Raw genomic sequence first — 20438 nt, 5'->3', positions numbered from 1 at the left:
AAACTGTTATTTATTTACCTTCAATGTGTTATGTACCCAGAATTTCTTAATGAACATACACAAATTAGAGTAATTTGTGCTCTAGGGTCTCAAGTCAATATATCCTCAGGAATATATACAAATATGAAATATTTCTTTAACATTTTGCCCTGGAAAGGTATAATTTTTATAACTATCATTAATTATTATAAATCAAAGCTTAAACTGAAAAGGCCAATATGGAAGCCACTGTATTCATAATATATACCCAGTGGAAAAATACAGATTTATCAGGATTATCATATAGTTGCAATAATGTTATTTCCAGTATGAAAAGGATTATGTTCCCTTGAGTATTCAAACTCAGGTCTTGCATGGAACCCACATGATGATCTTTTACTCTTACTCAAGTGATAGAACTAGATGCATGGCTTTTTTGTTTGCTGGTTTTGTTTTTAATGATTTATTTATTTGAGAGGCAAAGTTAGAGAGGGAGGGAGGGGATGGAGGGGGGAAGGAGAGGGAGAGTGACAGAGGGTGAGAGAGAGAACTGACTTTTCATCTGCTGGATCACTTCTCAAATGGCTGCAATGGCTAGTGCTGGGACAGGCTGAAACCAGGAGCCTGGAACCACATCTTGCTCTCCCTGATGAGTGCAGGGGCCCAAGGACTTGGGCCATCTTCGTTTTCTCAGGCATATTAGCAGGGACTTGGATCAGAAGTGGAGCATCCAGAACTTGAACCAATCCCTACATGGAATGCCAGCATCACGCATGGTGACTTAAACCACTGTGCCACAATACTGGCCCCTGTTTTTAAAAACTTGAATGCCGTTCTGATAGTTACTCTAGCTATGGTGAAAACGTGCACTCCTATGATCACAAAGGACACTTAGCTGTCTTCCTGTAGATATTGCCAATTTATAGGATGTAAATGCAGAATTTCACAGGAATGGCATGAAAATATTTCCCTCTTAGCCTTATGGCTGGATAAATAATGCTTTATTATAAATAATTACATAAACTAATTGGATTACAGCTCCCATAGGAAGAAAGGGATAGCTTTTCGACTGCCAAGAATTCTGCCTCTAGGGTTCATAAGAATCTTTTACTAAATTAATTAGAAGGCTTAATGGGAAAAACAAAAGTAATTCTTTTTCAGAGAAAATCAAATTGTCATTCAAAGTTCTTGACCCTTGTATTTCAAATATTGAGGAGGATGTTTTTCCTTTTGTTCATCATTTATTTTACTTTGCTATCTTCAATTTAATATAATAAAGTACATCCCAGGAAGAAATCACTAACATAATTTCAGAAAATAAAAGAAAGAACAAAGCTATTTAAGAGAGGAATAGAAGCTAGGAGGGATCCAGTAGACAACTGAACTAGACCCCAGTGCTATATCCATTCAACATGTACTCACAATGTCATGCCAGGAAATGTAGAGGGGTGTGAAAGCAACTGAGCAGTGATATATTCATTGTGTAATTCTTTGAGAAAAATGATAGCTGGGTTGGTAAGTAAATGTGACAGTTATCTTGCTGACTGAGATAGCTGTACTCTGAGGGATGTGGTGTGATCCAAATGATCCTATGATTGCTGAACTGCTGTGAAAAATAGAAAGCTGCTTTCTGAGAACATCTTTATCATAGTATGTCTCTCATAATACTATGTGTTATATTTATTTATTTTATTTATTTTTTAAACAATGGTATTTTAAAGTAGTGGACTATTTGCTTCAAATAAGATCTTGCAGAAACAAAATGCATTTTTTAACTTTTTAAATTTATATATATAAAGTTATATATTTTATGCATTTCATATATACAGTTTTAATAACATAATGTTACTTCCCACACTGCCTTCCTCTCTCATTCCCACACTTCCTCTATCTTCCTTTCTTATGTTATTTAATTTTTGCAATCACAGTCATTCAATTTACTATATAATCCCATGATCAATCCTCCATTAAAGAATTCAACAAGTGGCAAATAGAAAAACCACTGTTCCTCAGGAGTATATATAAGAGCTATAAACATTCAATTTCACTCATAGACATTACATTTTTGTATTCTATTTATTAGTTATCACAAACACATGGTATTTATCATTTGGGGACTGGCTTATTTCACTAAGCATAATCGACTGAAATGGCATCCAATTTATTGTGAAAGACAGGACTTCATTTTTTTTTATGGATGAGTAGTATTCTGTCATGTATATAAACCACAATTTCTTTTTCAGTCGCCAGATGATGGGTTGATTCCATATCTTAAATATTGTGAATTGAACTGCTATTAACATGGAGGTACAGATAACTTCTTCATTTGCTGAATTCATTCCTTTAGGAAAAATTCCCAGGAGTAAGATGGCTGAGTCATATGGTAGATCTATTTTCAGATTTCTGAGGAACCTCCACACTGTCTTCCATGATGGCTGTATTAGTTTACATTGTCAATTTATAGTATTAAATTTATAGTATTAAAGTAGCTTTTATTAACTCCTTACAAGCATTTGTAATTTTTTGATTTCTGAATGAGAGTCATTTTAACTGGGGTGAGGTGAAATATTGTGGTTTTTATTTGCATTACCTTGATGGCTAGTGATCCTGAGCATCTTTTCAAGTTCCTATTGACCACTAGTATTTCAGCCTGTAAAAAATGCCTGTTCATATACTTAGTCCATTTCTTTTTTTTTTTTAAAGATTTTATTTATTTATTTGACAGGTAGAGTTATAGACAGTGAGAGAGACAAGAGAGAAAGGTCTTCCTTTTCCCTTGGTTCACCCCGCTATGGCCACTGCAGCCGGAACTATGACGATCCGAAGCTAGGAGCCAGGTGCTTCCTCCTGGTCTCCCATGTGGGTGCAGGCGCCCAAGCACCTGGGCCATTCTCCACTGCCTTCCCAGGCCACAGCAGAGAGCTGGACTGGAAGAGGAGCAGCCAGGACTAGAACCCAGTGCCCATATGGGATGCTGGCACTGCAGGCAAAGGATTAACCAAGTGAACCATGGAGCCAGCCCTAAGCCCATTCCTTTTTTTTTTTTTTTTTTTTTTTTTTTTTTTTTGACAGGCAGAGTGGATAGTGAGAGAGAGAAAGACAGAGAGAAAGGTCTTCCTTTGCCGTTGGTTCACCCTCCAATGGCTGCCGCGGCTGCCCGCCGGCGCACCGCGCTGATCCGATGGCAGGAGCCAGGTACTTATCCTGGTCTACCATGGGGTGCAGGGCCCAAGCACTTGGGCCATCCTCCACTGCACTCCCTGGCTACAGCAGAGAGCTGGCCTGGAAGAGGGGTAACCGGGACAGAATCCGGAGCCCCGACCGGGACTAGAACCCGGTGTGCCGGTGCCACAGGCGGAGGATTAGCCAAGTGAGTCACGGCAAAGGCCTCTTAATATTTTTATTCTCAGATTATTGGAACTCATAAGAGAGTTTGCAAAGTTGCAAGACACAAAATCAACATACAGAAATCAATAGTATTTATATATGCAAACCATGCCATGGGTGAGAAAGAACTTGCTTATCTATTCACAATAGCTACAAAAATTTTTAAATACCTTGAGATAAACTTAAACAATGACATGAAAGATCTCTATAATGAAAAGTGTAAAACATTAAGAAATAGAACAACACACAAAAAATGGAAAAAGCTTCCATGTTCATGGAATGGAAGAATTAATATCCTCAAGATACCATACTAACCCAAAGCAATTCACAGATTCAATGTGGTCCCAAGAACACTCTTATCAGATCTAGAAAAAAGTGCCCTTGAATTCATATAGAAACACAAGCGCCAAATAGCTAAAGCAATCTTAAACAATTCAAAGTTTGATGAATCAAAATACCAGATTTCAAGATATACTACAGGGCAGTTACAATCAAAACAGTCTGGTAATGGCACAATAAACATGTGGACCAATGGAACTGATTAGAAACTGCAGAAATTAATCCACATATCTGCAACCAACTAACAAAGGAGCTAAAATCACTCCCTGGATAAAGGACAATCTCTTCAACAAATGATGTCTGGAAAATTGGATCTCTGCATGCAGAAGTAGAGAATAAGACCCCTACCTTATTCCCTATGACAAGTCAACTCACAGTGGATCAATTCTAAACCTAAAACCTGAAACTATCAAATTTCTAGAGGAAAACAGAGAGGAAGGAAACACAGCAAGACATAGGCAAAGACTTCTTGGAAAAGACTTCAAAAGCACAGGCAATTAAAGCAAAAATAGACAAATGGGATTACACCAAGCTAAGAAGCTTATGTAGAGCAGAGGAAACAACAAAGTGAAGAGGCAACTGACAATTGGAGAAAATATTTATAAACTGTACATCTGAGAAAAACAATGCCTTTAAAAAAGATACATAGGAATTGTTATAGTGAAGTGAAGGAACAGGATATGATATTAATTATACCCTATCATCTGTATTGCATGTTAAACTTCACAGAATTATCTGAACTTCCTGTAGTTCCATTAATGTACCCTAGTGTTTCTTAAACTTAAGTTGCATATGAATATCCAGAGTCATTCTTTAAATTGCATATTCAAACACAGTAGGTTGCAGGCTTGAGTTTCTCTATTTCTATCAATCCCATTGGTGATCCTTATGTTATTAGGCCATGGACTAGACATTGGACAGCAAGAATCTCATCCATCTGTACTATTTCATTCACAGAGCATAAGGGCACTGGTATAGGTCAGTAAGGTCTTAAGCAAGATTATAACAGAATGAAACTACATAGACACTAAATGCCTATAATTCCAACCTAAGGCTCATTGTAGTACAAAGTCTTGATTTCTCTCTTACAAAATGTTTTGGCTACAGAGTTTGTACATATGATAACCTACATAGTAAAGACTACCTATACCTTAAGATTCATCCTTGTATAATATCCACTTACTGTTTTTTCTTCCATCTAAACTTACATGATTGAATATGGAACTGAAGTAGCTAAAATAGAAAAGATTTTGTTTGAGTCTCAGATTAATCTTAAGTTACAGTTTCAGATTATTTTATAAAGAAAAGATTATAAAATATCAAAGTTGTAATTCTTGAAAGGAAACTTTTTATGTTTTCCTTGAAATTGTTCCTGGCAGAAATTCTGGGAAAGAAGACCGTTAAAAAGCATAAAAACAAAACCATTGTCCCAGAATCATCTTGGGATGCAAAAGCAAATGAAACACTAGAAAGAATGTGTATAAGGGATGGAGCTACAAATAATGCCAAATTCATGACACGAACTTCCTAATTTTTTTGAAAGATATATAGAATTTCAAAAACATTCTTAAAAATTGCAACATTTAATAAACACACCTATTTCCTCAAGTTAGGAAAAAAAGTGTTGCAGAAGATATCTACAATGTCTGATTTTATGTATCAGCTTGACTGGTCATGGAGTACCTATATTAAACAATATTTATAGAAGTGTCTATGATGATATTCATGGATGACAAAGGCAGTTGGAAGAAAGCAGATTACCAGTCCAAACTGCATAAGTACATGGAGAGCCTGACAGAACACAAGGCAGAAGAAGGAGGAATTTACTCCTTTTTACCCTTTCTCTGTTTTAGCTGAGATATCTGATCTTATCTTCTCTGGGCCTCAGACTGGGCTTTACACATCTCCTTTGGTACTCAGGCCTTGAGTGATACCATTGGTTGTATTTCTTTCAAGAACCCTAATTCAACATCTTTTATTTTTAATTTTTAATTTGAAAGAGAGACAGAGAGAGGTCACCATCCACCAATTTATTACCTACATGGACACAACAGCTAAGCTAGGCCACACCAAAGCCGGGAGTTGAGAACTTAGTGCAGGTCAAGTACTGAAAAAGATTGAGAACACTTTGAATAGATGTTATTAAGGAATATGTAGCATTGTAATGGTGTTGGTGAACAAGAGGGGCTGGGAAAATAAATGTAAATGCTCTTTATTCTCTCATCTCCCATTTGGCTCTTCTGATTTATGGGTAGGCTCACTTTTAAACCTGGGTAGTGATCAAGATCTGCCCCTAACCTACAGACTCAAGAATTATAGGACAGGGCAAACAGTGTGATAGAGAATCAAGTATCTGGGAGAACATACTGTCACTGTCACTTAAATAAATAAATGATACAAATACCTTGAAGTAATAGTCCTATTTTCCAAAATATATTATTAGTAAATGAGTCTTAATAAACATCCAAGCATAGTGTGTTTATTAGGAATATTTTATTTTTTTACTAGGGAAGGAATACTGAAGGCCAAAAGGAAGCAAGCATAGACAAATGAGCAAGAGAAAGTCTTAAAAGTTCTACTGATATTTTCTGCTGTGAAATAGAGTATGCTTAACTGAAACTTTTGTATCTCATCTATTAAAGTAAATTTAAGACCAATACACATAAAATATCTTGAATATCAAGAGGAGGATACTGATTAGATAAACACTGGAACATCTACACAATAGAATACTAGCAAAAATAAATTAGAACCAGATATAATACTGTGGAATCATTTGTATGGTAGAGAAAATGAAAAAGCAGCCTGTATTTAATGTGTAATAAATGTTCTCCCTTGTGAGATATTACTTATGGTAAAGACCAAGGGAGTGTCCTAGCGGTTTTTCTACTTATTGTTGTGGAATTCTTTATTTAGTGGAAGGTTAGACTTGTGATTATAAAGAAAACTGAAAGTATGCCATTGTAAAGATTAAACTAAAAATAAGAAAAGGAGGGGGTAGGGGTGAGGGAGTGACGAAGGGTAAGACAGGAAGTACCATTATGCTTTTAAAAGTGTATATATGAAATACAGGAAGTTTGTTTTCTTTTTATATGTAAAAAATAAAAATGCTAAAAAATGCATAGTATCTTTTTCAGAGTTCTTGTTTATTGCATTTGGCATGTTTTGAGGCCTGAGTACCCCTGAAAAAGTAAATAAAGACCAAATAACAGAAATGGATAGATACTGGATACTCTCTAAAAAGATTTGTGGGAAACAGTCTACCATTTGGTGAGGAGATGATTTCAACTCAAATCTTACCTGAATAGCAAATAGAGGAGGAAGTGGATTACAAGTAGAAATAAGATGAGAAAAATACTAGGATTTCTTGAATATGTTTCTTTTAACCTTGCCAACAACAGATACTTTAGAATTTTGTGATTCAGTAAATTTAGATATAAAAAAAAAAACACCTTTGGAATGTCAGATCCTATGTATACTAATAAATAATGTTAAAAATATAAAGTGCTATATAATACACATGGTAGACAAAATTGATAATAATTTTCTAAAATTTTGGTTTTTAAAATTTATTTTAAAGGCAGAGATACAGAGAGAAATATACCATTCATTGATTGACTCCCCAAATGTCTGTAACAAGTGGTGCTGTGCCTAGCTGGAGGCAGAAGCCAGGAACTAAATCCAGATCTTCAAGATGTGTGCCAGAGACTCAACTACTTGAAACAGCCTCTGCTGCCTCAAAAAATGTGCATTAGCAAAAGGCTGGACACATGAGTAGAGGTGAGACGTCAAACCTATGCCTCTGATATGGGATGCGAGAAACTCAAAGTTAACAATTATGTCAAACACTAGTCCTTCCAAAATACATATAATTTTATCATATAAAAAGCCCCATCATGCAGCAAATTTTGCATTAGAAGAATGCGGGCCATTTTTCCCAGTGCTCTCAAGTTGAAAGATAAGTAGATGCTTTCTATGCTACTCTACTCTCTTGCTTATGTGTATATGGACTTGTGTGTACACAAAAAATGGTAAATGCACTTTTCACTACCCAAGGTATTTCTTCCATGGTCTGTCAAGTTTGTTTTTCCCTAGTATTAATTCCAATTTTCAGAACTTAACTCAAATTGTCAACTTTACAAAAACAAACAAAAAAAGTAATTTTATGAATTTCTGCTTCCAGCTTTTCAATAAACTATGCTTTTTCCCTTCCCAATCAGGTTCCCTTGTAACAATGTGCCTCATATGGACCCCTCTTAATTGGTACTGTTCAAGTATCTCCACTGTTCTTATCTCTGTAGCCTGGAAGACATATTTGGATTTTGGTTCTTGAATGTCCTGCAGAAGCTGTTAACCTAGGCATTGCAGCAGAGAAGCTGAAGATAAATAGGTCAACTAATAAATAAGAGAGAAAATGGATGCTGTTGCTGATGATAGAGAGAGAGAGACACAGAGAGAGAACTGAGAGAACACATTCAAGTGGAAATGAAAGCAAAGGAGATGTGTCTGGTAATTATGGTATTTTGTTTTCTCGTAAATATTTGATCTTTACAGAACAAATGACCAAAAGGTACATTTATAGTGCACTTAACATATTAGTAAAAAATACGTTTTAAATATTGCTTCACTGAATCATAAGTGACCATTTACCCTTTTTTCACCATGTAATGGACATGATTGTTAATCTCTTTGTCTTATTAATCTCTATCTATGAATATCTATTTATCACTATCTTCAAGAAAAATAGTATACGTATATGCACATAATCTATATTTGAAGGGAATGTGGCAAAATGTTTAAAAATAAATTTTTAAACTAAAAAAGAAATAGAATTAAAAGAAATAGAAAAATTCCATTGCACTAAAATAATAAGATGATACTGATGGATGGAATTAAAAAAATCAGAGAAACACAATCATCCTCAAACTGATAGATTTAGTGTATAAAAAGTGAAGCACCCTCGAATCAAAAGAGAAATAATAGCCATATTTGTCTAAGTTATTGGAAAATTTATTATATTTCTATTGAAACATTAAATTAAATCCCTTTTATCAATTATAATAAAATATTCAGTATGGGTTTAAACACCAAACAGCAATGTTTAACATAAAGTTGTAGCATATAAGAGTAAGAAAATATATTAAAGATTATTTTAGGGGGATGGCGCTGTGGCATAACAGGTAAAGCCACCGCTTGCAGTGCTGGCATCCCATATGGGCACTGGTTCGAGTCCCGGCTGCTCCACTTCCTATCCAGGTCTCTGCTATGGCCTGGGAGAGAAGTGGAGAATGAGTCAAGCCCTTGGGCCCCTGTATCCTGGTAGGAGACCTGGAAGAATCTCCTGGCTCCTGGCTTTGGATTGGCGCAGCTCTGGCCATTGCAGCCAATTGGAGTGTTCCAGTGGATGGAAAACCTCTCTCTCTCTCTCTCTGCCTCTCCTTCTCTCTGTGTAACTCTGATTTTCAATAAAATAAATAAATCTTAAAAAAAAGAAAACAAGATTATTGTATAAAGGGATTTTCTAAGGAAATATACAGAGCCCAGTGTCCCAAAAAAGGGAAAGTGGATACATGCACAATGTAGAAATTGAATAAGAATGTTCTAAAGATTTACAAATTGCTAGAACCTAGTAGATTTCATTTTTACTTTAGTATATGTAAACCAAAAAGAAAAGAGAAAGAAAGTCAAAACAATGCATTTCAGGCCAAAGGCTATAGATGAAGGAACAAAGAGATACAAATGGTAAGCAATCTTAGGGAAAAGTGCTAAATCTTGGTAGAAACCTGGGGAAATATAAATTAAATTCACAACATATTGCATTTTTCCAACAAATTAGTAAATCTTTATTAAAAATGAGTTAATTTAATAGGATCCAGAGTAGTTGGCGTGCTCAAACTCTCATTAAGTAACTGTTTTTTCAACATTTATTTGGAACACTTTGTAGCTATTAGAAAGATTGAGTCAGGATTCTATGAATTTTAATGCAATAGTTCTTATGATACACTAAGTGAAACAAAGTCATTTAGTAATGAGGATAATGAGCTTGCATTTATGTTTAAATAAAAATGTTTGGAAAACCATCTGGAAACATACAGGTAGATTATTTTTTTGAAAGGCTGAGTTACAGAGAGGCAGAGACAGAGAGAGAGAAGTCTTCCATTTGCTGATTCACCCCTGAAATGGCGGCAGTAGCTGGAACTGGGCCCATCTAAAGCCAGGACCAGGAGCTCTTTCTGGGTCTCCCACGTGGGTGCAGGGGCCCAAGGACTTGAGCCATCTTCCACTGCTTTCCCAGGCCATAGCAGAGAGCAGGATCAGAAGTGGAGCAGCCAGAACTTGAACCAGAGCCCATATGGGATACCAGCAATGGAAGAGGTGGCTTTACCTGGTAAGCCACAGCACTGTTGCCCATATAGATTTTTTTTTCAATTTAGCGTATATTAAGTAAAAAATTCCACATTTTGCTCCCACACAGAAACACAAAGTGTAAAATACTATTTGAGTACTAGTTATAGCATTAATTAAACACCTAAGAGTAATTGTGTATTTTTTTTTTTTTTTTTTTTTTTTTTTTTGTTCAACCAATAGTTTAAAGTAGAATATAAAATGCAACTTTTGTATTGTTGTGGCTTCCCCCCCCAACCTCCCTCCCTCCCGTGGCCCTCCTCTCTCCCACTCCCTCTCCCATCCCGCCCTTCATCACGTTTCATTTTCAATTACCTTCATATACTGAAGATCAACTTAGTATATACTAAGCAGGGATTTCAACAGGCTGCACTCACACAACCGAACCAGGTATAGGGTATTGTTCAACTAGTAGTGTTGTTTTTGAGTTTCATAGTTAAACACATTAAGGACAGAGATCCTACATGGGGAGCATGAACCCAGTGACTCCCGTTGTTGATTTAACAATTGGCACTCTTATTTATGATGTCAGCAATCACCCGAAACTCTTGCTATGAGCTGTCTAGCCTATGGAAGCCCCTTGAGTTCACCAACTCTGAATTTGTTTAGTCAAGGCCATAGCACAGTGGAGGTTCCTTCCTCCCTTCAGAGAAAGGCGCCTCTCTCCTTGATGGCCTGATCCTTCTGCTGGGGTCTTGTTCACCAAGATCTTTCATTTAGATTGTTTTTTGCCACCGTGTCATGGCTTTCCATTCCTGTGAGACTCTCATGGACCTTTTAGTCAGATCCGAATGTCCCAAGGGTTGATTCTGAGGCAGGAGTGCTGTTTTGGGCGTTTGCCATTCTATGAGTCTGCTGTGTGTCCTGCTTCCCCCACAGGATCATTCTCTCCCTTTTGATTCTATCCTTCATTATTTGCTTACACTGGTCTTATTTGTGAAATCTCTTCGACACTTACCCTTTTTCATTGGTTGTGTATTTATACTTATCACGTTACCAAATGTGCTGGCATTGGTACCTGCCTCCTTGGTAAAGTTGAGTTGAAATCCCCTGGCACATTTCTAGTTCCACCATTGGAGGTAGGTCTGAGTAAGTATGTGCCTTACTCTCTTATTCCCACTCCCATGTTTCACAGAGATCAATTTTCTTTTCTGTTAATTTTTAAATTATTAAGAATGGTTGTGCATTGTTTGCAGAGTTCAACCAGTGGACTTGTGTAGAGCAAACCAAGCAACAACAACAACAACAACAAAAATACTAAAGGAACCAAATAGTAAGTTGTTCCTCAACAGTCTAGACAAGGGCTGCTCATGTCACTGTCTCTCATAGTGTCCATTTCACTTCAATTGGTATCATTTTAGGTGCTTGTTTAGTTGCCATAGATCAGGAAGAACATGTGCTATTTGTCCCTTTTGGACTGGCTTCTTTCACTCAGCATGATGTTTTCCAGTTTCCTCCATTTTGTTGTAAATGCGCAGATTTCATTGTTTTTTACTGCTGTATAGTGTTCCATAGAGTACATATCCCATAGTTTCTTTATCCAGTCATCCGTTGATGGACATTTAGGTTGATTCCATGTCTTAGCTATTGTGAATTGAGCTGCAACAAATATTGAGGTGCAAATGGCTTTTTTCTCCCCTTTAATTCCATTTGGGTATATTCCAAGGAGTGGGATGGCTGGGTCCTGTGGTAGTGCTATATTCAGGTTTCTGAGGATTCTCCAGACTGTCTTCCATAGTGGCTTTACCAGTTTGCATTCCCACCAACAGTGGATTAGTGTCCCTTTTGCTCCACATCCTCGCCAGCATCTGTTGTTGGTTGATTTCTGTATGTAAGCCAATCTAACTGGAGTGAGGTGACACCCCATTGTGGTTTTGATTTGCATTTCCCTGATTGTTAGTGTTCTTGAGCATTTTTTTCATGTGCCTGTTGGCCATTTGGATTTCCTCTTTTGAAAAATATCTGTTAAGGTCCTTGGCCCATTTTTTATTGGGTTGTTTGTTTTGATTCTGTGGTGTTTTTTGATCATTGTGTAGATTCTAGTTGTTAATCCTTTATCTGTTGTGTGGTTTGCGAATAACGTCTCCCATTCTGTTGGTTGCCTCTTCACTTTCCTGACTGTTTCTTTTGCTGTTAAGAAACTCTTCAATTTGAGGTAATCCCATTTGTTTATTTTATCTTTGATTACCCATGCCTCTGGGGTCTTCTCCAGGAATTCTTCGTCTATTCCGATATCTTGAAGGGTTTCCCCTATGCTCTCAATTAGTTTCAGGGTGTCGTGGCGCATCTCTAGTTCTTTGATCCATGTTGAGTGTATAAGGTGTAAGGAGGGGTCTTGCTTCATACTGCGACATGTGGACATCCAGTTTTCCCAGCACCATTTGTTGAAGAGGCTGTCCTTGTTCCAGGGGTTGGTTTTAGGTCCTTGGTCGAATATGAGTTGGTTATAGATGTTTGGATTGATCTCTGGTGTTTCTATTCTGTTCCATTGGTCTATCCATCTGTTTTTGTACCAGTACCAGGCTGTTTTGATTATAACTGCCCTGTAGTATGCCTTGAAGTCTGGAATTGTGATGCCTCCAGCCTTGTTTTTATTGTAAAGGATTGCTTTAGCTATTCTGGGTCTCCTGTTTCTCCACATGAATTTCAGCATCGTTTTTTCTAGGTCTTTGAAGAATGACTTTGGTATTTTGATTGGTATTGCATTGTACTTGTAAATTGCTTTTGGGAGAATGGACATTTTGATGATATTGATTCTTCCAATCCATGAGCATGGCAGGTTTTTCCGTTTTTTTGTGTCGTCTTCTATTGCTTTCTTTAGTGTTTTGTGATGTTCATCATAGAGGTCTTTGACCTCCTTGGTTAAATTTATTCCAAGTTACTTTATTGTTTTTGTGGCTATCATGAATGGGATTGATCTTAGTAGTTCTTCTTTGGCCCTGGCATTGTCTGTGTATACAAAAGCTGTTGATTTCTGAGCGTTGACTTTGTATCCTGCTACTTTACCAAACTCTTCTATGAGTTCCAGTAGTCTCTTATAGGAGTTTATCGGGTCCCCTATATATAGTATCATGTCATCTGCAAATAGGGATAATTTAACTTCCTCCTTTCCCATTTGTATCCCTTTAATTTCTTTTTCTTGCCTGATGGCTCTGGCTAACACTTCTAGGACTATATTGAATAGCAATGGTGAGAGTGGGCATCCCTGTCTGGTGCCAGTTTTCAATGGAAATGCCTCCAACTTTTCCCCATTCAATATGATGCTGGCCATTGGTTTATCATAGACTGCCTTAATTGTGTTGAGGAATGTTCCTTCTAACCCCAATTTGCTTAGGGTTTTCATCATGAAAGGGTGTTGCATTTTGTCAAATGCTTTCTCTGCATCTATTGAGCTAACCATATGATTTTTGTTTCTCAATTTATTAATGTGATGTATTACATTGATTGACTTTTGAATATTGAACCATCCCTGCATACCAGGGATAAATCCCACTTGGTCCGATGAATGATCTTTCTGATGTGTAGTTGGATTCGGTTTGCCAGAATTTTGTTGAGTATTTTTGCATCTATGTTCATCAGGGAGATAGGTCTGTAGTTTTCTTTCTGTGTTGTGTCTTTTCCGGGCTTAGGAATTAAGGTGATATTGGCTTTGTAGAAAGAATTTGGAAGGATTCCCTCTCTTTCAATCGTTTTGAATAATTTGAGAAGGACTGGGGTTAGTTGTTCTCTAAATGTCTGGTAAAATTCGGCAGTGAAGCCATCCGGTCCTGGGCTCTTCTTTTTCGGTAGTGCGTTTATTGCTGATTCAATTTCTTCCATGGTTATGGGTCTGTTTAGATTTTCTATATCTTCATGGCTCAGTTTAGGAAGTTTGTATTTGTCCAGGAATCTATCCATTTCTTCCAGGTTCCCCAATTTGTTAGCATACATCTCTTTGTAGTAGTTTCTGATGATTCTTTTTATTTCTGTTGTGTCTGTTGTTACATTTCCATTATTATCTTTGATTTTACAAATTTAGGTCTTCTCTCTCCTTTTTTTGGTTAGTTGGGCCACTGGTGTGTTGATTTTGTTTATTTTTTCAAAGAACCAGCTCTTGGTTTTGTTGATCTTTTGTATTTTTTTTTTTTTTTGGTTTCAATTCTGTTTATTTCTTCTCTAAACTTTAGTATTTCTTTCCTTCTGCTGGGTTTGGGCTTGATTTGCTGCTGTTTTTCTAAATCCTTGAGGTGCATGGAGAGTTCATTTGTTTGGTTCCTTTCCAGCTTCTTGATGTAGGCACCAATTGCTATAAACTTTCCTCTTAGCACTGCTTTTCCTGTGTCCCACAGGTTTTGATAGGTTGTGTTATCATTTTAATTTGTTTCTAGAAATCTTTTGATTTCTCTTTTAATTTCTTCAATGACCCACTGTTCGTTTAGGATCATGTTGTCCATTCTCTATGTGTTTGCATATGGTGTAGAGATTCTTAGGTTGTTGATTTCGAGTTTCACTGTGCTATGGTCTGAGAAGCTGCATGGTAGAGTTTCAATTTTTTTGAATATTGAGGCTCCCTTTATGGCCCAGCATGTGGTTAATCCTAGAGAATGTTCCTTGAACTGGGGATAAATACGTGAACTCTGTGTCTGTGGGGTGGAAGGTTCTGAAGATATCTATTAGGTCTATTTGGTCTATGGCGTCAATTAGCTATGTTGGTTCCTTGTTGAATTTCTGTCTGGTTGATCTGTCCATTGGTGAGAGTGGAGTGTTGAAGTCCCCTGTACTATTGTATCTGAGTCTATATCTCCCTTTAAATCCTTTAGTAATTCTTTCAGGTAGCCAGGCGCCCTGTAATTAGGTGCATATACATTTATAATAGTAATGTCTTCCTGTTGGATAGATCCTTTAATCATTATATAGTGCCCTTCTCTGTCTCTTTTAATAGTTTTTATGTTAAAGTCTATTTTGTCTGCTATTAGGATGGCCACACCAGCTCTTTTTTGATTTCTGTTAGCTTGGAGTATCTTTTTCCATCCTTTCACTTTCAGTCTGCATGCATCTTTGCTGATAAGGTGTGTCTCCTGAAGGCAGTATATAGATGGATTCTCTTTCTTGATCCAATCAGCTGGTCTATGTCTCTTTGTAGTGGAATTAAGACCATTCACATTCAGTGTGATTACTGTTAAGTACTGTCTTTTCCCATTCATGTTTCCTGAAACGAGCTGTTTATGTATTTTGAACTTTGTTTGTGGGTTATTCTACATTCGCTTTTTTTTTGTAGTGAAGTTCTTGTTTTTGTATTTCTGTGTGCAGCACGTCTTTGAGCAAGTGTTGTAGGGTTGGACGGGTGGATAAATTCTTTCAGTTTCTGTTTGTCGTGGAAGATCTTTATTTCCCCTTCATTCATAAATGATAGTTTTGCAGGGTATAGTATTCTAGGTTGGCATTGTTTGTCTTTTAAAATTGAAATATATCATGCCATTGTCTCCTTGCCTGTAGTGTTTGCGATGAGAAGTCTGGGGTGAGTCTGATTGACTTACCCCTGAATGTGATTTGTCATTTCTCTCTGGCACATTTTAGGATTTGTTCTTTGTGTGTCACTGAGCTGAGTGTTGCCACAATGTGTCATGGTGAATTTCTCTTCTGGTCTACTCTGTTCGGAGTCCTGGCTATCTGTTGTATTTGTGTGTTGCTATCCAGCTGCCTTTGTTTGAAGTTTTCTGATATTATTTCATTGAAGACACCTTCCAATCCATTCTCTCTTTCCACCCCCTCAGGGACTCCTATTATCCAAACATTACACCGTTTGATTGAATCTTGTAGGTCTCCGACTGTATTTTTTAATTTTTTAATTTCTTCTTCCTGCATTTGAACTGACTGTATTATTTCTGGAAGTTTGTCTTTGAATTCTGTTATTTGGTCTTCTATTTCATTTGTTCGATTTCCAATGGATTCCACAGTGTTTTTTATATGGTTAATTGAGTTTTTCAGTTCTAGTATTTCATTCTGGCTTCTCTTTAGGATCTCTAACCCTTGGGCTTGTTTTTCATTCAGCTCTTGACACTGTTTCTCATTATTTCTAAGTATTCTGATTATTAATTTTCTAAATTCTTTTTCTGGCATGGTTTCAACTTCTTCAGCCTCTGTTATGGTTGGTTTAGCCTGCTCCATTGGCAAGTTTATATGTTCTTCTATATTCTTATTGTGGGTTTTTGTTTTGTTTTTTGGCATACCATCTGGGTGATTTTTCAGGTTAATTTCCCTCTGCTATAGGTTGCTGTGAGTCTGTACCAATATCCAGTGTAAGCAGGCTGCTCTACACAGCCCGAATGTAAACAGACAGGATGGTTGCTCTCTGCCTGCTGAAGCTCTGATTATGGGTTGGGCAGCTCCTGTTGATCCCTCAGTTCTGGATCCTGCCCTTTTCCTGCAGGTGCTATTCAATTTTTTTTTTCTTGTAACTTGAGTAGACGGGCGTCAGGGCTTTGAGCTGCCCTCCCTCGATGCCCACCCCTGCGCAAGAAGTGTCCTGTTGCTCCGCTCCACCTTTGGGCTCTACCTCCAAAGGTTAGTGTCAAGGCAAAGACAGTTCTCCTTTAAGCCCGAATGTAAACAGACAAAATGGCTGCTTCCCACCCGCTGCAGCTCCGAGGAGGCGCCAAGAGATATTTGCTTATTAGTACCCCTGAATCACACACTCTTTCCGCAGGCACCACTCACTCTGTTCCATTTTCTATTTCCTCCCCCACTCAGTCATGTGTGTCTCAGTGTTCGTCTCAGGGTGGTTTGGGGGAGTGGTGGCAGTGGCTGTTGCCGCAGTTCTGGGTGAGCGCCCTGTCTGACCTTGGCTTCCAGCACTGGTGCGTACACACTCCTGCTGGTGTCCTGCACCTTAGGCGTCCGCATCCTTCTCGTGGGTCCACCCTGTCTCCCCAGTTTCAGGAAGAGCTTCTCGTTTCCCAAAACTACAAATTCTCACCCCTCTTTGAACCTTCCCTTCCCGGACCTTCGGTGTGCTCCCTCCCTATTCCGCCATCTTTCCTGAGCCCCATATAGATTTTTAACAAATGTTCTCACAATATTGGAAGTGTAAAAGAATATTCATATATATATATATATATATGTCAAACATACTACTCACTGATACCTAACTAAAAAGAAGAAAATAATATTTATACTGTCTAGAAATACAATTTTAGGGAGTAGCACAGGCAATACATATAATATTATATGCAACATGGAATAGAATGTCTCATTCATTCTTGAGCTTTTATTAATTATATTCCCTTTCCAATTAAATGTAGTTTTTAATATCTATAACCAAAAACTTAGTGTAAACAGATAATTAAGCTTTAAAATTAATGTTTCAAAAATGTGCTATTTGATTAATGTGCATTATCTCATTTAATTTTTATAATAATGTACAAGTTAGTTACTTTGTTGTGCTCATTTAATAGCTAAAACTTAACTTCAAAATACAATTAATTTGTTCAAGAACACACAACAAGTAAGTAGCAGTGTAAATACTCAAACTCAGTTCTCTCTGGGTGTATTACTATACTCTATTACCCCTGCTGAAAGGGTTATTTATTGAGTATTGATATCTTGTGTGCAGCTTCACAGAACAACCAAAGATGTAGGAATTTTTTCCTTCACAGATGAGGAAGAGGGTATCCAATGATTTAAATTAAATATCCATAGTTTCACAATGCCAAAAGCAGTGTTTAGACCCTATAGTTTCTTTCTTTACCATGTCACTATTACAGTCAATCAAGATGGATTTGGGAACCATGCCCATTATTCCAGAAAGGCTTGTGATATTGGTAACCATCAAGAACAGTTATAGTCTTCAGGCAATCAACATTTCCTCATTGGTAAGGAAGTTGACACCCATAAAATACCATGTATGTCAATCAAACCATTACAGATGCCTGAAGATTGGAAGAAAGATCCTGTATTACAGGTAATGCCCATTTCTTGGCACATCCATCCATTTATTTTCTCCCAGCATTTCTGGATCTATTTAATCATGCTTCATCTCTACAGATCGACAAACATTTCTGTGACTTTACACCAGGGAGGAGAAGGTGAATTTAAAGCATAAATCGGCCAGCGCCGTGGCTCAATAGGCTAATCCTCTGCCTGCGGCGCCAGCACACCGGGTTCTAGTCCTGGTCGGGGAGCCGGATTCTTTCCCAGTTGCCCCTCTTCCAGGCCAGTTCTCTGCTGTGGCCCAGGAAGGCAGTGGAGGATGACCCAAGTGCTAGGGCCCTGCACCCCATGGGAGACCAGGAGAAGAACCTGGCTCCTGCCTTTGGATCAGCAAGGTGCACCAGCTGCAGTGCACCTGCCGTGGTGGCCATTGGAGGGTGAACCAACGGCAAAGGAAGACCTTTCTCTCTGTCTCTCTCTCTCACTATCCACTCTGCCTGTCAAAATAAATAAATAAATAAATAAATAAAGCATAAATCACCTGAGCTCCTGTTGAAAATGGCCAGTTTCAGGGTTTAGTACAAGGAAGGTTCTGGATTGCAGAAGTTTAAATAACAAGACATGAAGGGGGACTGGTATTGTGGTACAGCAGGTTAAGCCACTGCCTGTGATACAGCTTCACATATGGAATCATCAGTTCAAGTCCTGGCCACCCTGCTTCCCATAGATCTTCCTTCTAGTGTCCCTGGGAAAAGTAGCATATAATGATCCAAGCATTTCAATCCGTGACTCCCATATAGGAAACCTGGCTGGAGTTCCAGGCTCCTGGTTTCAAGCTGGTCCAGCCACTGCAGCTATTTGAGGAATAAACTAGCAGATTGAAGATAGCTCTTCTTTTCTGTCTCTCTCTCTTTCACATACACATACCCACTCTCACTGCAGCTTTCAAATAAATAAAAATAAAATTTTAAAGACATGAATAGGGGAAGAGTGAGAAAAGATTGCTTTGTTCTTTTGTTTTAGGCAGCTGAGGAATTCCATGGAAGAAAAGTGAGAGAATAGTTTTATCATAAATATCAGTTGAAGAAATGGCTCTGAAACCCACAAAAATTGGCTTGACTTTTAAATATCTTTCGTCATGTAAATTTAATAAAATTATAAAACTTACAGTAATCTTGACCTCACATCTTGTGCTAGTCCATTCCGCATCGCATAAACATTGATATGCATTGATGAGATCTATGCACCTGAAAGAGAATTAGAATTAAAGTTTTAAGCAAGTAGACATTAAAGCATAGCTTCAAAGAAACTTTTGCCACTTTAAAATATTCTTTTCTAGTTCAGGTGATAAAAACCTCACACTCCCATGAGCAATAGAACACAGAGTCTATTCTTGGTATCTTATCCTTGAAGGTGACTGGACTGAAGAAATTGATCAATTTTCATTTTGCCGTCTTCCCCTTGGCAATGGAAAGAAGGAAGAGTTCTGAAAGATAAAAAGTGTATCTAGGGCTTATGTAGGAAACTGAAGTCAGCTCTGGCCAAACTGAATCCTTAATCCTCCCTTTTCTGTTCACAAAGTCAGTAGAAGGACTAGAGAAGAAAAATAATGCAGCTGGATGCATGGTGTATGTATGATACATTCTCTTTTGCCACCCTACTTACTTTTGTATAAACTAATATTCTGTCCATGAGTTATTATCCTGTTCTATAGTTATAAAATATCTTACATTGGCCGGCGCCACAGCTCAATAGGCTAATCCTCCGCCTTGCGGTGCTGGCACACGGGGTTCTAGTCCCGGTCAAGGCGTCGGATTCTGTCCCGGTTGCCCCTCTTCCAGGCCAGCTCTCTGCTGTGGCCAGGGAGTGCAGTGGAGGATGGCCCAAGTGCTTGGGCCCTGCACCCCATGGGAGACCAGGAGAAGCACCTGGCTCCTGCCATCGGATCAGCGCGGTACGCTGGCCGCAGTGCACCGGCCGGGGCAGCCATTGGAGGGTGAACCAACGGCAAAGGAAGACCTTTCTTTCTGTCTCTTTCCCTCTCACTGTCCACTCTGCCTGTCAAAAAAAGATAAAATAAAATAAAAAAATAAAATAAAAAATCTTACATGCACACAGAGACATAAGAATCAGCCTACTTAGTAACATTTCAAATACTGAGTATGTGGTGCTATCTCTTTGCAGAGCAAATAATAGAATGTCTCATAATCCAGCCTGCTATTTCTATTACCATGAGCGGTTATCTTTAAGTATATTAAAGTGTAATTAATCCACATTTACTGAAAATTGCTTTATACTAATGAACAGAAATAAAAGAAGGGCAGAGATAATGTATCACTACATTGCAATAGCTAAAACAGTCAACATCTGTCATCTTAACTGTACTTAGTTCATTTTATGAAAGAATATAATTAAAATTA

General features: G+C 37.8%; 1 protein-coding gene across 1 annotated transcript in view; it reads right to left on the bottom strand.

Moving 5' to 3' along the window:
- EYS (EGF-like photoreceptor maintenance factor) overlaps window positions 1–20438 on the bottom strand; it is a 1804868-nt gene that overhangs the window by 1144603 nt on the left and 639827 nt on the right. Inside the window, 1 exon segment of the mRNA XM_089333540.1 lies at window positions 19187–19265. Coding sequence (XP_089189666.1) covers window positions 19187–19265 — 79 coding nt within the window.

Source organism: Oryctolagus cuniculus, chromosome 5 (assembly GCF_051225735.1).
Source record: "Oryctolagus cuniculus isolate XC-2025 breed Fujian yellow rabbit chromosome 5, ASM5122573v1, whole genome shotgun sequence".
NCBI classification, from domain to species: domain Eukaryota; kingdom Metazoa; phylum Chordata; class Mammalia; order Lagomorpha; family Leporidae; genus Oryctolagus; species Oryctolagus cuniculus.
The sequence above is the reverse complement of the archived record's forward strand: the minus strand, read 5'-3'. Positions and strand labels throughout refer to the sequence as shown.